The 20,799-nt window shown below is 39.7% G+C and overlaps 1 protein-coding gene across 12 annotated transcripts in view; it reads left to right on the forward strand.

Moving 5' to 3' along the window:
- LOC143039425 (cytosolic carboxypeptidase 1-like) overlaps positions 1-20,799 on the forward strand; it is a 193,043-nt gene that overhangs the window by 161,853 nt on the left and 10,391 nt on the right. For all 12 annotated transcript variants that reach the window (XM_076209453.1, XM_076209456.1, XM_076209457.1 and 9 more), the window contains 2 exons: positions 19,433-19,520; positions 20,053-20,211. In XM_076209453.1, coding sequence (XP_076065568.1) covers positions 19,433-19,520; positions 20,053-20,211 — 247 coding nt within the window. The remainder of the gene's footprint in view (positions 1-19,432; positions 19,521-20,052; positions 20,212-20,799) is intronic.

Raw genomic sequence — 20,799 nt, forward strand, 5'->3', positions numbered from 1 at the left:
GACGGCTTAGAATTAAAGTGCATTGTGGTTGTTAAAATGTATATATATATATATATATATATATATATATATATATTATCGTGACATCATGACAGGTGTATGATTGGTAAGAATAGAAAGACACGATTGGGAACAAGAGACTTTACTCCTGACCGGTTTCGCCTTTGAGGCTTTTTCCGAGGTAATATGCCATTTCAGCCATACAGTCATAGATAACATGGATGAGACGACCCTCCCAACCACCTCTGAAGAAGCCTTAATGCGAAACCGGTCAGGAATAAAGTCTCTTATTCCCAATCGTGTCTTTCCATTCTTAGAATGCATACATATATATATATATATATATATATATATATATTTTTTTTTTTTTTTTTTTTTTTTTTTTTTTTTTTTTTGTTTTAGTTAAGAGGTTAATCTGGTTTGGTTAAAAACGGGTTTAGCCCTCTCGTCGCGGAAGAAAATATAACCTTCATTATCTGAATCGAAGGCAGTCAGGCTAAACCTTAAGATCAAAAGACACAGTGCCCCACACTTAGAAGAACATTTCTGCGTACGTTACATTTCCCTTTCCCCCCCTTGAAAACTACATCGAGATCGACGTGACGTCACATCCTCGAGATCGACATGACGTCACGTTCTCGAGATCGGCATGACGTTACATCCTCGAGATCGGCATGACGTCACGTCCTCGAAGTCGACATGACGTCACGTTCTCGAGATCGACATGGCGTCACGTCCTCGAGATCGACATCACGTCACGTTCTCGAGATTGACATTACGTTATTTGCTTGAGATCGACATGACGTCACTATCACGAAGTCGAAATAATGTTACCTATATCTCACACGTTCTGTGATTTCGGAGCTGGACAGGGCGACGTGACGTCATACGCCTCGACTACCTCCGCGTGGATTCCCAAAATTGTTGTTGGATTTTTTTTTTTTTTTTTTTTTTTTACGTGTTTAACCAAGTCGTTGTGGTTTATGTTTTATATAATTATATTCATTCCTTGTATATAAAGATTATTATCTTTGTAGTTACCTTTATAAGGAAGGCTTATTATTATTATCATTCTGACTAAACTCAGACGATTTTCCTCAGGTAAAAAATCAGGTATAATTGTAGAAATAAGAATTATTCTTGAATTGTGTAAATTTCTTGCATTGAACGTCTGTCGTCTTCATCTAAATCCCTAACCACAAATGTATTTTCCAACATGTTTCTTCTCAGCATCGTCGTCGTTACTTATTTTCCAACTCGCGTTTCTGTTGTACCTGTTTGGAGCAAATTATTCTTGTTTTTTTTTATGTTGTCCCCTCGTTACTTATTTCCCAACGTAGTTTCTTTTCATACAATTCACTATTTATTTGTTTCTTTTTTCACGTATGTTTATTTTTTCGTTTTGTTTCTGGAAGAAGCTTAGGCGTTGTAAGCAATGATGGTTTGACTGTACGTCCTTTTTGTCAGCACTGCATTCCCCCCACCCCACCCCTAGTCTTCACCACATCCGGTTTGGCAGCTTAACCTTCGAGCGTTCCTCTGCCCAAGTTGTTCGCTTCATTTGCTCCATTTCAACACGATTTTAAACTTCCTTGTGCTACAACACACACACACACACACACACACACACAGAGTGGTGATGTCTGGAACAAATTTGACGAAACTATAGTGTATGCAAACACCATACAAGAATTTAAGTGCAAACTATACACTGCAAGATACAAAAGCACTACGAACATAGCTCCTCTTCCCGTGTAATACAACTAGATAAATACACACATACACAAGCATCGAATCGCCTAGGGTAAACAAAAACAAGTACTAAATTCAAACACCAAAAAGATTACCTCAATTGGATAAAAATAAATTGACGGCAATTATGATAAAGACAAATCATAGCAAATGGAACATTTTTTATTAAGGACTTCTAATGAACTCACTTCCAATGTTCAGCCCATCACAGCAGCACATGAATTACGGTCTTCGTTTTTGTCTCGTGGAGTGTTTTTGTTGTTCTTGTTGTTCTAACCCCCGGGCCGGGGGAGGGGGGATTATCCTCTCTGGGAGGGCGACCCCAGTTCCCTCAGGAGATAACATTCCTCCGCAGTGCTCACGGATGCCCCCCATTGGCCTGCGGAGGAATTCAGCCGCTTCCGGCGTTGGAAGACGTGCGCGACCTTGGGAGGTGTCCCAGGCGGTAGCTGTGGGGCACGGGGAGGAGGAGGAGGCGCGGGAGTGGGAGTAACTGTTCTTTGTCTGGTCACCCCTCCCCCACACTTACTTTCTTTTTCTTCTTCGTCTTCTTCCTCTTGTTTTTCTTCTTGTTCTTCTTTTGTTCTTCCTCTTTCTCTTTCTCTTCTTGTTCTTCTTCCTCGTGTCTCTCTTCATCTTTCTCTTTTTCTTCCTCTTCTTTCCTTCTTTCTTTCTTCTTTTTCTTCTTGCTCTTCTTCCTCTTGTTTTTTCTCATTTTCCTCATCTTCTTGTGATGGTGGTTGAGGGTAAGTTTATTTATATTCAGTGAGTCACCGGAAGCCGAGTTCAGTACTCGTGACTTCCTCATCTCTTTACGCTCAGGTTTTTGTGATTGTCTAAAAATGATAATAATGATAATCGATTGTATGTCTGGATAATGCCACGGAAATTAATGAAATCGCCTGGCGGCAGCAGCGGCTGTATCAGACTGAAAAAGGGAAAGTGACGCTTGCCACGGACGGACTAGATTGATGGCTTCCCTTTTTCCATTTCTACTTTTTCTTCTGCTACTTCTTCTATATCCTCTTCTATTTCTTCTTCTTCTTCTTCTATATCTTCTCCATCTACTTCTACTTCATCTGATTCTTCTTCCTCTTCTTTCTCATCTTCCTCTTCTCCATCATCTACTTCTATTTCATCTTCTTTTCTTTTACATTTTCATTCTTCTATTTCTCCCTCTTCTTCTTCTTCTTCTTCTTCTTCTTCTTCTTCTTCTTTTTCCCCTCCTTCTTCTCCCACTTTTTCTCTTTCTTCTCCATCATCTTTTACTACTTCATTTTTTTTTTCTTCCTCGTCATTTTTTTCTTTTTTTCTTCGTTTTCTTCTCCTCACTTTTCTTCTCCTTCTTCTTCTCCCTCTTTTTCTTCATCGTCTCCTTCTTATTCTCCCTTTTATTCTTCTTCTTTTCCATCTCCTTCTCCCTCTTCGTCTTCTTGTCTCTCTCCCTGTTCCTCCCTGACTTTCGCTCTTTTCTTTCCCTCTTTCCCCTTTTTCCTTCTCTAGCTTCCCTCTTTCTCTCGCTCTGTCTCTCCGTCTTTGTATGTCTCCCTGATACTTTCTTCCTTAAGACCCGTGTCCGATTTGAAAGTGTTCCTCCATACACTGAAAGAGAGAGATTTTGTTCCGAATATTTGAGAGAATCTTTGGCGTTCTGTTGCGGCGCGACATTTCTTGGAGTCCTCAATGCGGACATAGATACCAATCTTATTATTTTTTTATTTTTTTCCCGTCGCTATTTCTTTATTCCTCACGAATTTAACTCTGATATATCACGTCTTTTACTTTATCTTTGTGTTCTTCCTTTTTTCCAGATGATACTGATCACGTGATATTTTTTCTTTAGATTGTCGCCGATTGGTTTCTTTATTTTTCAAAACATTAACTCGGAATATGTTTTCCTTTTTTTTTCGAACCATTTTGGATATGTGTGTGTATATATATATATATATATATATATATATATATATATATATATATATATATGTATAATATATATATATATGTATATAAATATATATATGTATATATATATATGTGTGTGTGTGTGTGTGTGTGTGTGTGTGTGTGTGTGTGTGTGTGTGTAAGATATATATGTATATATATATGAAATATATATATATGAATATGTATATACATATATATATGTATATACATATATTTATATATATATAATATATGATATATGTATATATGTAATATATATATATATATTTGTATGTATATATATATATGTATATATATGTATAATATATATGTATATGTGTGTGTGTGTGTGTGTGTGTGTTTGTATGTATGCATGTATATTTATATATGTATATATATATATATATATATGTGTGTGTGTGTGTGTGTGTGTCTGTGTGTGTGTGTTTTCATCTCGGATCTGCTGCAGTCTCTGTCGAGACAGCCAGTGTGTGTGTGTGTGTGTGTGTGTGTGTGTGTGTGTGTTTGTATGTATATATACATATATATATATATATATGTGTGTGTGTGTGTGTGTGTGTGTGTGTCTGTCTGTGTGTGTGTGTGTATGTGTGTGTGTGTCTGCTTGTTTGTATGTATATATATATACAGTATATATATATGTATATATATATATATACTTAAAGAAAAAAATCAGAAATAATCGAAGGACATTTATTTTTTCTACCAGTTACGCTCTACTTTCCTGCTGACTTTATGTTAACAAAATAAATTTATAAAAAGTAACATAAATTGATTAATAGATAAGACATGAATGCAGCAATATGTATGTGCAGATAAGCATAACACATTGTCATCGACGAACTTTGAAATCTGGTTGTACACAAGCGTTGTATTACCCCAGTGGTACATCTGGTATAAAAATCCACACCGTTATTTCCATCATAGGATAGAAGCCCTGCTTATAGCCTACGAAATGTACTTTTTTCCATTATCCTTCTGGGATATTGATGTACTACAGATTACTGACGAAGGTGGCAGCATTTTTAGAAGGAACACCTATGGTACAATTATTTTATTCTTTTTTTTTACGCCCTTATTTAAAAATAATCCTCTCTATTTATTTGTGTGTGTGTATGTGTATTATACCCAGAACTTGTGCCCAGCCAGAAACCAGTTTATATATATATATATATATATATATATATATATATTTTTTTTTTTTTTTTTTTTAACCTCTCTATTGAGCTTGATCATGGCTCGCATCCGCGTTATCATGTTCTTGCGTGAGATGGCGCCGTGACGTCATATCGCCTGCTTCTTTCGATTCGAAACTTTTGTTTTAATTCATATTTTCTTCTACGCATCTATGTGCCCATCTTGACCTTTTTTTCTTCTGTCTCCTTACGTTATTCTTTTGTTTTTATTTTTTTTCCTCACTTCAATTTTTACAGTCTTAAGGTATCATCACACTGGGCTTCCAACGCTGACAGTTGAAAATTCGTGCGAGTAAAAACGACTTTGGTAACAATATTTTATTTTTCACATCTCCAAATATCAAACTATCTTTCCGTCATACATAACAAAGCTGAATGATATACTAAGAGGTTGTAAATCTAATGCTAGCCATACTGATGAAGTGTTCTTAGAGAATTCTAGATGTTTATAATCGAAGTCATATTCTAATTATTCAAATAAAAGTTGAAGGTAAGATGTGGGACGAAATATAGCCCAGTGTGATAGCCCCTTTTCCGTTTTCTTTCCCCGCAAACTATATTCTATACATTTTTTTTTTCGTTTTATATCCTGGCATTATAATTTTTCTTTAATTGTATTTTTCAATAGTTTGCATATCACTATTTTTTTCCATGTGTATAACTTAAATTATTCTTTCTTTGCCATAGACTTTCCCCCGTTAATAGAAAAAAAGGAATGCAAATTTTTTCTTTGGATATTAAAGATACAGATGTGTTGTGTGTTTGCATACTGCAAATACACTATTAAAGGGGCACCATAGAAATTGATGAAAATCGTCCGGCAACAAACATAATCAAGAAAGCAGCGCCACAAGTAACGGACCTTGTACATCGCATCAACATTTCGTGGACTTAGAGAAATCATATGCCTTTGAAGACAAATACTTTTGACCTCTCTCTCTCTCTCTCTCTCTCTCTCTCTCTCTCTCTCTCTCTCTCTCTCTCTCTCTCTCTCTCTCTCTCTCTCTCTCTCTCACCTACTCCTCTTGCTCCTCCTTCATACTTTGTTTTGTTCCTCCCTCCTCCTCCTCTTCCTCCTCCTCCTCCTCCTCCTCCTTCTCACCCTTCTCCTCATCTTTATCTCCTAATCTTCTGTCTCCTTCTCCTCTTCCTCCTGTTCTCCCACCTTATCCTATCACTTGTCCGATTCTTCTTCTTCTTCCTTCTTCCCATCCTCCTCCTCCTCCTCCTCCTCCTCGTCCTTCTATTTCTCTTCTTTCCTTCTTCTTCATCTTCCATTTCCTCCCCTCCTCCTTTTCCTCCGTCCTTGAATTCGACCTCATCCTCCTCCTCCTCCCCCTACCTTCCTCCCTCCCTCCTAGTCAATCCCATCTAACTTTCGCTTTCATATTTTCATTTATTCTCGTTATTCTGATTCCTATTCGCTCCCTCCCACTCTCACCCTCACCCTCACCCTCCAACCGCTCATCCTCCATCCGCTCACCCACCACCACCCACATCCTTTGTCTCTCACGAACAAAATCACCCTTGACCCCGTACACACACACACACACACACACACACACACACACACACACACACACACACGACTCGATGGTGCAGTGGTAGCGCTCGCAACTAAGGTCCGAGTTCGAACCCCGCCCGTGGCTGAAATAATTTCAGTATCGCTGCGCTGCGAGTCGTTACTCCAACTCGTGGACGGGGAGTTGGGTGTGTGCGTGTAAGGTCATATTACCCATAGATCGGTCATATACGAGCTCTGAGGTCTCTTCCGGGAGGGTAATAGCTGTCGATCACGAATCCAACACGTGACCCAAGATCATGGTGAATCACACACACTGACACACATACACACACACACAGTCACACACATACATTAACTCGGCTTGTTCGTATGGTGGTTAGCGTCGAGGGCTCGCGACGACGCAGGCCCAAGATCGAGCCCCGTTTTGGATTTAAGTTTCACTAACCTCGCAAACCGTTATTCTCCCCCTTGAGAAAAAGATCTGATGTGTACCTAAGGTCAAAGGTCACAGTACTGACCTTAGATCCGTGTACGACCTCAGAGCTCTCATCCGAACAGGATTATAATTGCCAATTACGAGTCCGGCACGTGATTTTTTTTTTTTTTTTTTTTCCAATTGAGGGGAGAAAGACACATGGCCCCCGGATGCCATATAACGCACAGGTTGAAGACCACTTGGGGGGGGGGGGGGTATACCTGGATCCGGTTCTTGGGCGTCGTCGGGGCATTGTGAAGGTGACCTGTCGGTGACCGCTGGCGGAAAGTCCAGGAACCCCGTGTTACGTAATCAAGGGCCAGGCTAGCCGGGTCCTCCTCCGCAACAGAGGAGGAAGAGGAGGAGGACGGGGAGGGGGAGGAGGAGGAGGAGGGGGACGGGGAAGAGGGAAGGGAGGAGTGTGGAATCCATAGAACAGCAGGTAAAGACTGGAAGGGCAAGAGAATTATTGTATAGCATCTGCTATCTTAAGCCACGATCATGGCTCCCCCCCCCCCCGGGGTATTACCTCGGGGCATTGCCCTCGGTCATTGACCCTGAGGCGAAGAAGGTGTGGGGAGGGCCCGGGGGGTGGGGGGAGGGCCCGGGGGGTGGGGGGGAGATCCTTAATGAATAAAATCGCCTGACGCTTGCCATAAAATATATTTCAGATCAGTTGTCGTCTTTGGGTTAATTGGAGTTTATTGTGTCTTTTTTTTTCGACAGTAACCAGTGTTTCTGTCCCCATGGGCAATACCACACCGATCTGTGTGGTTCTGGTCCGTAGGGGCATGACAAATGATCCGCGGAATACTTCAGTTTAAGTCTTAATTTAAGACACTGAGAAGGATGGAGGATTAAATAAATTAAATTGACAATAATAATAATGATGATAATATCAATAATAATAGTAATAATAATGATAATAATGATAAGAGGGAGAAGAAGCATAGAATAGGCGATCAGAAGATGAAAAGATAAGAAAGAAAAAACAATGAGGATGAATGAACAGGAATAAAGTTAACCTTTTCTGCCAGGTAGACAAAGGTAATTACCACCTCTGGTTAACCGATGTAGGATTAACCGATGTAGGATTAAGCCTCCTAGGCAGCATCACCCACGAACTTCTTTCTCCGACTGTACGTGTTGACTGTAAGGGTGGGAGTAGAGGATGTTCTTTGTTATCCCGAAGAATTCAGATGATGGGTCGTGACGGACCTTGATCTAAGGAAGAAAAAGGTCAGATTAATCGATTTTTTTTTTTTTTTTAATAAAGGATTGGAACTCCCAATTATAAAGTGCATGGAAACCTACTTAACTTCAAAAGTTTGAACAGAACTTATGGCAAATTCTGTACAATAGTTAACTCCGATTTAATTCAACAGATTTCTATAGCCTTTGTAAAACGATGACACAAAGAATTACAAAGGAAGAGCATGCCAACAGGAGACCTTTTGGTCCATAACCAAGTCGGATGCTAGAAAAAATATATAAATAATTACTGATAAATATTTAGTCAGCAAACAGAAAAATAAAAATAACCTATAATAGATAACAAATAGATGATAAACATAGTAATGATAAATGAATAAGATAAAATAAATGTCAGGCATTACAGCATCCCTGCACAGGTTTAGTATTGTCCGTCGCTAGACGGTTGTATTCAGTCGAGTGTGGGACGAGGGAGTCTGTGGGAGTTGGAGAAGTGTCCTCCTATGGAACTTCCCACTCTTTGTGCACGCAATGGAATTCTCCCTCAAAGGCGATGGGCTGCTTCACAGGGCCGCTAAGAGCCTCTGGGCGTATGACGACCCAACGGTCGTCAGCAGAAACGACGTAGGCCACGGACCACCAGAGGAGGTCTCGACCGAAGGAAATCGTTAGGTTCTAGCCAGAATTAAGTCTATGATGATCGTCGATGGATTGAGGGCTCTTTCCCAACTCGACTCTTTCTGTTCCTTCTCTCACCGCCTCCCCTCTCTCCTCTTCTTCTCCCTCTGCTTCCGCCTCCTCTGCTCCTGCTCCTCCTCTTCGCTCTCCTCCTCCTCTTCCTCCGCTTCTCTTCCGTTCCGGCCACTATTTTCCTTTGTATTGAAGTCTTCTCTAAGAGTTTCTTTTTTATTCTCGTTGTCTGCTGTTAGACCTAAGGATAAAGCTATCCTTAGTCTTGTCCTTTGTCTTGCAGCCTCTGGCAATTCTTTCCTCGAGTGCCACCTCCTCCTCCTCCTCCTCCTCCTCCTCCTCCTCCACTTTTATCCACTCTTCTTTTTTTTATCTCTCGTATGTTCTTTCTTTCCCACCTCTTTTTTTTTCCTTCCACGTTTTCTTCATCTCTCTTCCTCTTCCACCATCTTATCTTATCCTCATCCTTCACTTCCTCTCCATCCCCTTCCACCTACCCTCCCTCCCGTCTCTCCTCCTCCTCCTCCTCCTCCTTCTCTTCCACCGCCTCTTTCAATCTCTTATTATCCTCTTGTCCCTCTCTTTTGCAGTGCTCCATCTCCCCTCAATCCCCAGCCCCCCCATATATATATATATATATATATATATATATATATGTGTGTGTGTGTGTGTGTGTGTGTGTGTGTGTGTGTGTGTGTGTGTGTGTGTGTGTTTACATGAATTATCCCCTTGCAACAACATTATTCCAACCCATCCCCCATCCACCTCCCCCCTCCCCCACTCGGTGTCCCATGCCTGGGAATCCCGCCTTGTGAGATCCCGTCCAGCGTCTTTCTTCCAGGCAACAGGATGGCTGGGTTCCTGCCTGGGCGATGACCGAGAGCCCTCTTGAGACTTGTGTACATATAAACCATTTTATCATATTTATTATTATTATTATTATTATTATTATTATTATTGATACTATGGTTATGGTTTTATTTTATTTATTTATTTATTTTTTATTTATTTTATTTTTTTTTTTTTACTTTAGCTTTTCTCCACTTTATTTCTTGTTTGGTATTTATCTTCTTCATCTATTTTTTCTCATCGTCCTTTTCTTCTTCCTTTTATGTTTCACTATGTATCCTTTTTAGTCCTCGTCTTTGTCTTTTGCCGACCATTTATTCAAACGTAATCCTCTCTCTCTCTCTCCTTCTCTCTCTCTTTCTCTCTTTCTCTCTCTCTCTTTCTCTCTTTCCCTCCATTTATCTCCCTCTCTCACACCAAAACTTTCATATGAACAAGACCGTTTCTTGTCTTCCTCCTTCTCCTTTTTCCTTCTTTTGTATTATTATTATTACTCCCCGTCTTTATTTATTTATTTTCGTTTTCTCGCAAACGACCTTCCTCTCCCTCACCATCTCAACCATCTGAGTCTCTTTTGCAAAATTATTACAAAAATAAAAATGAAAATATGAAACGACAAAATTTTGAACATTTGGTGTATATATTTCCTTTTACATCTGCTTGGCTGACAAGAGATGTAAGTTTGTATATTTGAATTCAGGTGGGACTTTTTTGCATGATTGTACATTTGTCATACATATATATATATATATATATATATGTGTGTGTGTGTGTGTGTGTGTGTGTGTTTGTATGTGTGAATTAAGATAAGGATGATTATGATATACGCGAGTATAATGACGAAAATAGTTTTTTCTAACAAAAGTTAGACCGCTGGCTTGGCCTTGGTCGTGGACAAGGGTCGCAAGAGTCCTTTGACAAGGTCCAGACGAGTGCCTTCTGACCTTCACGCGTCGCCCTTGACCTTGATCTCTCTCTTCTCTCTTTCTCACACTCCCTCTCTTTCACTCTCTCTCTCTCACTCCCTTTCCCTATCTATCTCTTTCTCTCTCTATCTCTCTTTTTCTCTCCCCCCCTCTCTGTCTCTCTCTCTCTCTCTCTCTCTCTCTCTCTCTCTCTCTCTCTCTCTCTCACTCTCTCTCTCTCTATCACTCTCTCTTCTATCTCTCTCTCTTCTATCTCTCTCTATCTCTCTCTCTCTCTCTCTCTCTCTCTCTCTCCGTCTTCTTGTGCTTGTCTCCCCTCACCTCTTTCTCCTTCTCTTTCCTCCTTTTCTTTTTTCCCTTGTCAACTTGCGCCTCTCTCCTCCTCTCTCCTCCTCCTCCTGCTTTTCTTCCTGCCTCTCTTACCACTCCTTCTTCTCCTCCTCCTCCTCCTCCTTTTTATTCTCCATCCTTATCCCCATTCTCATATTTATCGTCTTCATCCTCTCCCCTTCAATCTTCCTCTTCTTTCCCTTTACATTTCACCAATTCAAAGGATTACAAAGGCGGAGCATGCCGACAGGAGACCTTTTGATCCATATCTAGGTCGGATGCGAAAAAAAAATCATATTAATAATAAAATAATAAATAAAAAATATGATAATGTAAATAACAAATAAAATACATAAATAAATGCATAGGTATAGTTAAATAATAAACAAACAGGTAAATAGTAAATAATAATAAATTGACATATAACTAATAATAAATGAAAATCAGACAGACAAATGATAACAAAACAAAAAAACAAATAATATAAGATAAATTATAATCATTACAGCATCTTACTTAGGTATTTATCTAAATGATTCTTAAAGCTTCGAACTGAACTACATTGCACTACCTGTGCAGGAAGTTTATTCCATTCATTAACTACACGGTTGGCAAAGTTGTTTCTACCTACTTCCAAATTGAATCTATTTCCGGACAGTTTGAGACCATTGTTTCTTGTCTGATTCTCATTCAATGTAAAAATTTGGTCACTTTTGATGTTGTCAATTCCCTTTAGAATTTTAAAGACCTGTATCAAGTCACCTCTGAGTCTACGCTTTTTTAGGGAAAACAGATTCATATGTTTTAGTCGATTTTCGTATGATTTATTTTTTATATTTGGAATCGGTTTTGTGGCTCGCCGTTGTACTTTTTCTAGTCTGTCAATGTCTTTAATGAGATTCGGTGACCATACGGAAACAGCATATTCCAAATGTGGACGAACTAACGATTTATATAGCTTGTTAATGAGTGATGTACTTTTGAAATCAAAAGATCGCGCAATCAGTCCTAGAATCTTATTTGCTTTCTCAGAGACTGAAATACACTGCTTGGATGATTTGAGGTCGTTACTGATAATTACGCCGAGATCTTTTTCACTATTGACTTTTGTTAACGAATTTCCAAATAACTTGTAATCGTACTTACTGTTATTTTTACCTATGTGCATTACCTTGCATTTACTTGTGTTAAATTTCATTAGCCACTTTTCAGACCATTGCTGTAATTGATCTAAATCTTCTTGAATATCTAATTGGTTTGAGTGATCATTTGCCACTCCGCACAGTTTTGTATCATCAGCAAATTTGGAAACAGTAGATTTTAGTCCATGGTCTATATCATTTATATATACTATGAATAGAAGTGGCCCAAGAACGGAACCGTGAGGAACTCCACTTGCAACGCTTTTCCATCCAGAAGTGTTTCCATTTAAAACAACTCTCTGTTTTCGACCATTCAACCAATTACTAGTCCAACCTAATAGGCTACCACTTATTCCATGCAAAGCTAATTTAGTAAGTAGTCTTTCGTGTGGGACGGTATCAAAAGATTTGGCAAAGTCTAGATATACTAAATCTATATTGTTTCTCTTGTCATAATTCGAGATAACTGTGTTGTAGAATTCGAGTAAGTTAGTCACGCAAGAACGTTTCCGTCTGAAACCATGCTGGCTATCATTTATCAAACGGTTACTTTCTAAATGATGTTCGATAGCATCTCTGATGATAGTTTCCATTATTTTTCCTACGATTGAAGTCAAACTTATAGGCCTATAGTTATTTGGTTTATTTTTGTCACCTTTTTTGAATATGGGAGTAACGTTAGCTAGCTTCCATTCTCTTGGGACATCTCCGGATATGATGGATTTCTTGAAAATAATTTCTAATGGAACAACAATCTCATTTTTCATTTCCTTTAAGATTCGTGGATGCCAACCGTCAGGCCCTGGTGTTTTATTAACTTTGAGTTTGTCTATACACCTTTTAATTTTTTCTTTTGTTATATTTACCGTAGTGAGTAAGTTTACCCTAGACTTTTCACAGGTTTCAGTTTGGAATTCACCTTGAGGTGTTTCGTTTACGAATACCGAGCTAAAATAATTGTTTAAGATATTACACATTCCTTCATTTGAATATTCAAGTTGACCGTCAGCAGATAATAGTGGACCAATGTGATTCCTAATAACCTTTTTATCTCTAATGTAACTATAGAATTATTTGGGATTCTCTTTGGATTTATCAGCGATGTTCATTTCGTATTGTCGTTTTCTTTTTCTTGTTGTCTTTTTTAAATCTCTCTGTATTGATACATAACTTTCATAGTCATTAGATGCACCCATTCTTCCATTTGCTTCTTCACCCTCCATTCTTTTCTCCTCCTCTTCCTCCTCCGCTTCTGCCATTATTCGCCTTTCCTTGGTTTTACTTCGCTGCATACCAATGGTTCCTAGTATCTGCACACACACACGCACACACACACACACACGCACACACACACACACACACTTGAAGCAGAGGAACAATAGGGAAATATCTGAAAGATGAGAAGAAATGCGGTTTTCTTGCAGATTCTTAAATATTTGGAATACCTTAGTATGCGACATAGCCAAAGCTGAAACAATATATTAATTTGAAACTATGATCATGATAGAATATGGTGACAGCCAAAGTTAGAACAGTTTGAAGCTAGGTATTATGGTAATATGAAACACAGAGTCTTAGTCCGAGTTTATTCCTGACTAGTTTCGCAGGTATGCTTTCTCAAATGAATGACGTAAGCGGAAGTGTCAGAATGTCTCAACATTATGATAACAATTGAGAATAAGAGACGGCCCCGTTAATGTTACTTTTCTATATATACGTAAATAAAATTAAGTAAACACACACACACACACACACACACACACACTGAGTCACATCACGTGCATACTGGGAGTCGCCCATTACTATGATCATCACGTCTTTGCCGACCCATCCTCCTCCTCCTCCTCCTCCTCCTCTTCCTCCTCATTGTCCGCCTCCGTCTAATCCTACCCGTCATCCTCATCCTTGTCGTCATCTCCTCTTCATACTGTTTCTCTTCCTCGTATACCTATGTCTGCCATGCATCCCTCTCTTCCGTGTTTACCTATGTCTGCCATGCATCTCTTTCATTCTCCATTTCCTCCCTGCCCTCCTTTTTCTTCACTCCTTCCCCCTATTCTCCTCCTCCTTCTCCTAGTACTTCTTCCTGTATGTGTCCTCCTTTTCCTCATCTTTTTTCCTTATTTTTCATCCACCTTTTTCTCCTCCTCCTCTTCCTCCTCCTCCTTCTCTTCCTTCTCCTTCTCTTCATCCTTCTTCACCTCCTCTTCCTCCTTATTCTACTCCTCTTTCTACTCCTCCTCCTTCTCTTCCTTCTCCTTCTCTTCATCCTTCTTCACCTCCTCTTCCTCCTCATCTTCCTCCTTCTCCTCATCTTCCTCTTCCTCCTCCTCTTCCTCCTCCTCCCTTGTTTGACCTCCCTTCTGCCCACCATGCGGATTTCATGTTTTCCTTCCTAAAGTCAAAAGAGCATCTTAGGTGGACTCTTGTCCTACGCAGATCACAGGAACGTGCCCGGGGCGACAAAGAGGAGGAGGAGGAGGAGGAGTAGCCGAGAGTATCCGGGAGAGGGCGATCAAAGGACCCCCCCCACACACACACAGACACACACACACAGACACACACACACACACACACACAGACACACACACACAGACACACACACACACACACACACAGTCAGAGGATCTTATCATTTCATTCTGGTTGACCCCAGCGCGGGGCGCCTAGAACGGCCACTTGGGATCCTGAGGACCCTCTCCACTGAGCGTGGGTGGACGGGAGCGCCACGGAAATGAATGAAATCGTCTGGCGGTGACCTGCTCCTATTGGGGTAAATAAAAACGGACTATATAACCGTTGGCGGATCCAGGATCAAAATTTCGGGGGTGGGTGGCTAACCTGAAATTTGTAAATATAGATGACACTTGGGGGAGGCTAACCTGAATTTTGTAAATATAGATGACGCTTTAAAGAGATGTACTCTGTAGCACAAATACGATGATTTTGAAAATGAATTGAAGTAAATGTTCTCACTTGATTAAGTTTCTTTCCAAATATTGGGCAAAAGTAATACTTAATTTTAATTTTGTTCAAAGATTTACCCTCAATAATGTCTTTAACACCCCTCCAATTATTCTCATTGGGGTGTTTTATTAAATGCTGGGGAACAATAATTCTCTATATTACTGCTTTCTGACACATACCGGTGTACACGTGGTAGATTTCTCGACCTCTGCAGTGAGATAATGAAAGTAAATAAAATCGCCTGACGGCACTCCGATGTGATAGAAGGATGGCCCCTGGTGCGGAAGGGCCTGGCTTTCTGAGACCATAGGGCACACAAAAGTGAGTTGGACTTTGGACCCCCGAAAGAAAGACTTAGAATACCAGTTTTCGTCACCGTCTTCGGGAAATTGAGAGGACCGGGTTCGAATCCTGAAGGTCATGTGAGTCACACATTGACACTGACTTTCCCGGAGGGGGGGGGGTGATTCCAACAACCGCAGCCCAACAGTAACTGCCAACGATCCCTTTAGCCATCCTTATGTGAACAAAATGGAAGAATAGAGATCTCGAAGTAAGTCCGGGCACCAACTGCCAGCCCTTCGAGGTTGCACTTCCAGATGTGGTGAAGGCGTCGACGGGCGGGGAGACGATTCCCTCCGACGACCGTCCCTTAGGAACCCCCGGAAGACAACGCCCGCCGACCTTGCCTTCCCACCCCCCCATCTCATAATGACATCATCTTCGTGTGACGTCATCCTCGTATGTATATAACACCCGGAAACGTAAACAAGTATTTATTTTTGACAGTTTTTCAAAACGATTTAGCGGAATGTTTAACCGGACAGTACGCATGTATGTGATAATGTATGTATCAATATTTGTATGAATATGTGTATCCATGCGTATGAGTATGCATGTATGCGTTTTTCCATAGCTTTATGTGCAACTACACATGCATGTGCCTTCATGTATGCTTGTATGAATATAAGTATGTACTTGTGTGATTCACCATGGTCTTGGATCACGTTTTGGACCCGTGATCGACAGCTATTTCCCTCCCGGAAGAGACCTCAGAGCTCATATATGGCCGATCTATGGGTAATGCTGTGACCTTACACGCACACACACACTCAACTCCCCGCCCACGAGAGTTGGAGTAACGACTCGCAGCGCAGCGATACTGAAATTATTTCAGCCCTGAGTGGGATTCGAACCCGGACCGCCGTAGTGACAGCCGGGAATTGTACTAACTGCGCCACCGAGTTGTGTGTGTGTAAGGATGTGTATATATTTACGCATGTATGTTATTCCTCGTTAAATCGTAACCATGTTTTTATTCATTCAATTTTTTCTGCGTTTACATTTTGTGCGAACTCGTATGAAAGTGACCACGCTTGTCTACACGATATATATATATATATATATATATATATATATATATATATATATATATATATATATATATATATATATATATATATATATAATCGAATTTTGTGTCTTTGTTTCAGTGGGTGATTGATTTTGTATATATGCACGCGCTTGTACCAACGACCCTGAACTTTTGCCTCCGGATGTATTCAAAGAAGCAAACGTGATTGAGAGAGTGAGAGAGAGAGACGTTCTGCTGGACTAAAAAAGCATTAAAATCTTAAAATGAAAACGCCGCTGACTCAGGAAACAAACACAGCAACATAAGGGTGACAATATTATTATTATTATTATATACACATATATTTTTTCAACTCTGGAAGAACGGTATTCTTTAAAGATAAAAGGAAAAAATAAGTAAATGAAAAAAAAAAAATCACGGAGTTCTTCCAATATAAGAATTATAATGTTGACTCGAAGTCCAATGCAGGGTTGCCGGCCTATCCGTATGGATACGACAAAGCTTTTGAAAGGTTATTTGAACCCTAAACCACTATTGTTATTCGACATTGTCTCATAGTTAAAAACGCCCCAGGACGATTCCCGTCAGAAGATTCTTCACACAGGCAACGACGACGCCCATCGAGCCTACAACGTCCTCGTTGCCATATATGGCCCCCGCCCCGCACAGGCAGCCCCACCCCAAGCTTTGACTCACGTTCTCGAAGAATTTGAATTCACAGAATCGGACCCAACTTAATTCCTGAACACCCGCTCTCACAATCTACAGATGAGACCTAAAGATGGTCCACACTTTTTGCAAAACACTGGAGGATAAGTTGACACTAATAAGAACAATAAATGCTGGTTAGAAACCTATGAAATGGAGGCATTTGGTAACTGAGAGAGAATGAGGGGATGAGTGTATTGCAGGCGCGTTATGGGATACTGTTTATTTTCAGCGACTTGAGCGAAGGTTTACAAGCATTTTGTGCTGTACACACACACCACCTGTTCTGTACACGTACTGTATATGTGCACTTTCTTTTCACCAGTACTGCACACCTGTACAGCCAGATTACAAAGTTAAATGAGAGCCTAGTTATATTTTTTGTGAAACTAATTTGTCTCATTTGCTCCATTATAACCGTTATTATTATCACCGTTATCTGTTGTTATTATTATTATTATCATCACCATCATCATCAATATTGTATATGATAATTATGAGAATAGTACTAATAGTATATACATATATCAAAATGCTCATTACCCCTTATAAGAAGTGGCCGACGAGAGGATGCACACCTATCCAACAGCCTATAGTCGTACCTTTTGCAGTACTGATTGTAGTAGTAATAATAATAGTAATGATAATAATAATGATGATGATAATAATAATAATAATAATAATAATAATGATAATAATAATAGTAATAATAATATAATGAAAATGATAATTAATATAACGAATGAAATAGCAACCATGTAATGAGCGCTGAAACTTTCGGTTCTTAGAGAAGGTTAGATAACTTCAAAGATGGGGATGATAGGTGGTCATGGACATTGAACTGCCTAATATAGGCCTTATGGTCGCTTATAGTTTCCTTCATTCTTATGTTCTTATAAAGACGGAGGCCACACCTTTGAGTGTTTTCGAGTGGGGTGTGATTTGGCGTTTTTCGTCACGCCGTCGTCATCCCTCGGCGCTCGATGTCGGACTGAGCCCCGTCACTTAGGGGACGCTGTTTGCGGATTCTGATCAATCTTAAAGAAAAACTATTTGAGGGGCCTAGGGATCGAACTGGCCACCAAGTGAGCCGCGGTCGCTGGGAACTCCATTCAGGCTTACCTGCTTCAGATCGCCCGTCCTTTGCCAAACTAAGGACTGTAAAGTGCGTTACTGTGTTCAAGGTGAATTGGTCTGTTGATGAATATGTCTTCCATGTTTTTATCCTGTGTGATCAAATGTAAAACACTATATTTTTTATTTGATGATAAACATTGTTATTAATCGCAATAATATATATATATATATATATATATATATATATTTATATATATATATATATATATATATATATATATATATGTATGTATGTATGTATTTGTACAACACTGAATGGGTCCCAGTGGTTAGAGATACATTTTTATCAACCACAATGCACTTTAATTCTAAGCCATCAACATCGGAAGAACTGTGGAGGCACATACAGAAATTGAAACGTGGTACGCCCGAGGACTCAAACCTTCGATGACAAGCACGTGACCAGTGCTGTAGTGAGAAGAATAGGCGAAAGCAAAAAGATCTGTATATTTCGATCATTAACTGTGATCCTCTTCAGCAGATGTGATTACAGAGTGGAGAAGAGCTTGTATTTATACAAAAGTAGTGAGGTAAGCAGGTAGGGACGGGGGCTCAGGTCACGTGTCCGGCGCTACGTGGATACTTGTGGATTTTATCTACTGTTAATGAAGAGAGTACAGTAGTAGTGTATAGCTAAGGAAGTTATACAATCTGGTGACCATTGGCCATAGGAAATATTATAATTAGGAAATTTATTAATTAAAGAGGATTCTATTATTTTTCTTCTAAAACTGCACTTAGATTTGTAAATTGTTTCAGCGTCGTCCCAATTTATTCGATGGTTTTCATTGGCGACATGCTGAAATACGGCGGAATTTTCCTGCCCATATCTAAAACAGTTCTTAGATCACGTTAAAGTGAATTGTGAGGAGGGTTGCAAATTGATGTAGAAAGCCTTAGAAGTGTATTAATTTGTTCTATATATATATATATATATATATATATATATATATATATATATATATATATATATATATACATATATTAATCAGAGGTCATACTCAATTTAGAGGAACTTCCGGTCGATAAAATGTCTACCAAATCCATCCAAAAGTTTACGTTCATTAAAAAAATAATAGCTGCATTTATTTTTGTTGATACATCATCCTAGAGGTTTTTTTTTTTCATTAGTAAGTCACACCATGTTTTGATTTATTTATTGGTAACACATCGTAATTTTCTACGTATGTTTTTCTCTCTTTAGTCAACGGTGCGGACTGACGGATGAAGACTTGAACAGAAGGTGGAGAGCTCCCATGTCGTCCCTCCACCCGACCATATACAACGCCAAGGCACGTTACCAGTGAGACTTCATTGTCGACATTTTATTCATAAAGTTGTTTATTTATCTGCATGTTATTTCTTATTTATATTAATAATGTGCTTTGTTATTTGTTAATGTATATGTGCTTGTTCATTTACTGATTATTTATCTGTTTGTAATTGGTTGAAATTCAAATGCTCGCATTGTATCCTCCACAGACGACATTTACAACTACAACCCTGCCAACTTTTCAGTAACACTTTGCATAATTAGCTATTCATTGATAAGAATAAGTGCGATACACAGAAAAGTCAGATAGTTGATGTTATATTTTCAAGCTGCATCAGTTGAGTCCTTCTGAGTTGAGCTTAAACAAAACTCTCACAGGTAGGGACTTTCAACGGGATTTAATGTGTACGAAGAGGGAATGTGCAGTGCTGGGAATTTATGTAGTCTGACCATAACTACGAACTCACTTGCTATCAGTCAGGACTCGAGTCGCCCCAAGAAGCAACGCTCTAAGCCGTTTATCTTACCCAAAATTCCCTATTGTTCCACAGGCTCTTCTGGAGTACATAACTTCTTTGCAAGGCCGCCAAGTTCGGGTTTTCTGCGACTACCACGGCCACTCCCGCCAGAAGAACGTCTTTATGTACGGGTGTTCGCCCTACCAGTCGTGGTGGCCAGCTGACAACGAGAGGGCTGACTGTCAGTACCTGGTGAGTGTCAAATAATGAATGATATTGAATGATTTCATTTACCTCCATGCTGCAGGTGTTAAGGGGATTTCAGCGAGTCCCGATGCAACTACATCCAAACTTTACCTATACTTCATATTCAGTTTCAGGTACCTGCACTTAGTGTTCCTACAAGATGGACAGTAAATCTGCCCTTTTTCAAAAACTGTCAACCCCACCACCTCCATCAGGAGATGCAGCCCTGAGGGGCTGACACTCTGTCCCCAGACTGAGCCCAAGATCTCTTTCTATTAATTTCAAATGTATTTATTACATGTTTTCACAATTGAAGAACTAATAACTGGCTACTACTGCTCCTTTCTTCCTATCACTTTCAGATGGTGACATAGAATCCCATATTCACTCATCACAGACAGCAATCCAAAGTTTCTTTCCAGAGAGATGAGTAGATGCTTCAAAAGACTGTAACTAGCCACTATGAGGCTGCGGGTTTTCAGCTCACAGAAACCCGTGGCAACAACTGAGGGACTGATTAAATCCTATTGTTTGAAATGCAACCCCCGTGCCCACAGCTGGAACCCAGGAGTATCCCCAACTAACAGCTTTTCT

Source organism: Oratosquilla oratoria, chromosome 26 (genome assembly GCF_046742065.1).
Source record: "Oratosquilla oratoria isolate Oo_2021 chromosome 26, ASM4674206v1, whole genome shotgun sequence".
Taxonomy (NCBI): domain Eukaryota; kingdom Metazoa; phylum Arthropoda; class Malacostraca; order Stomatopoda; family Squillidae; genus Oratosquilla; species Oratosquilla oratoria.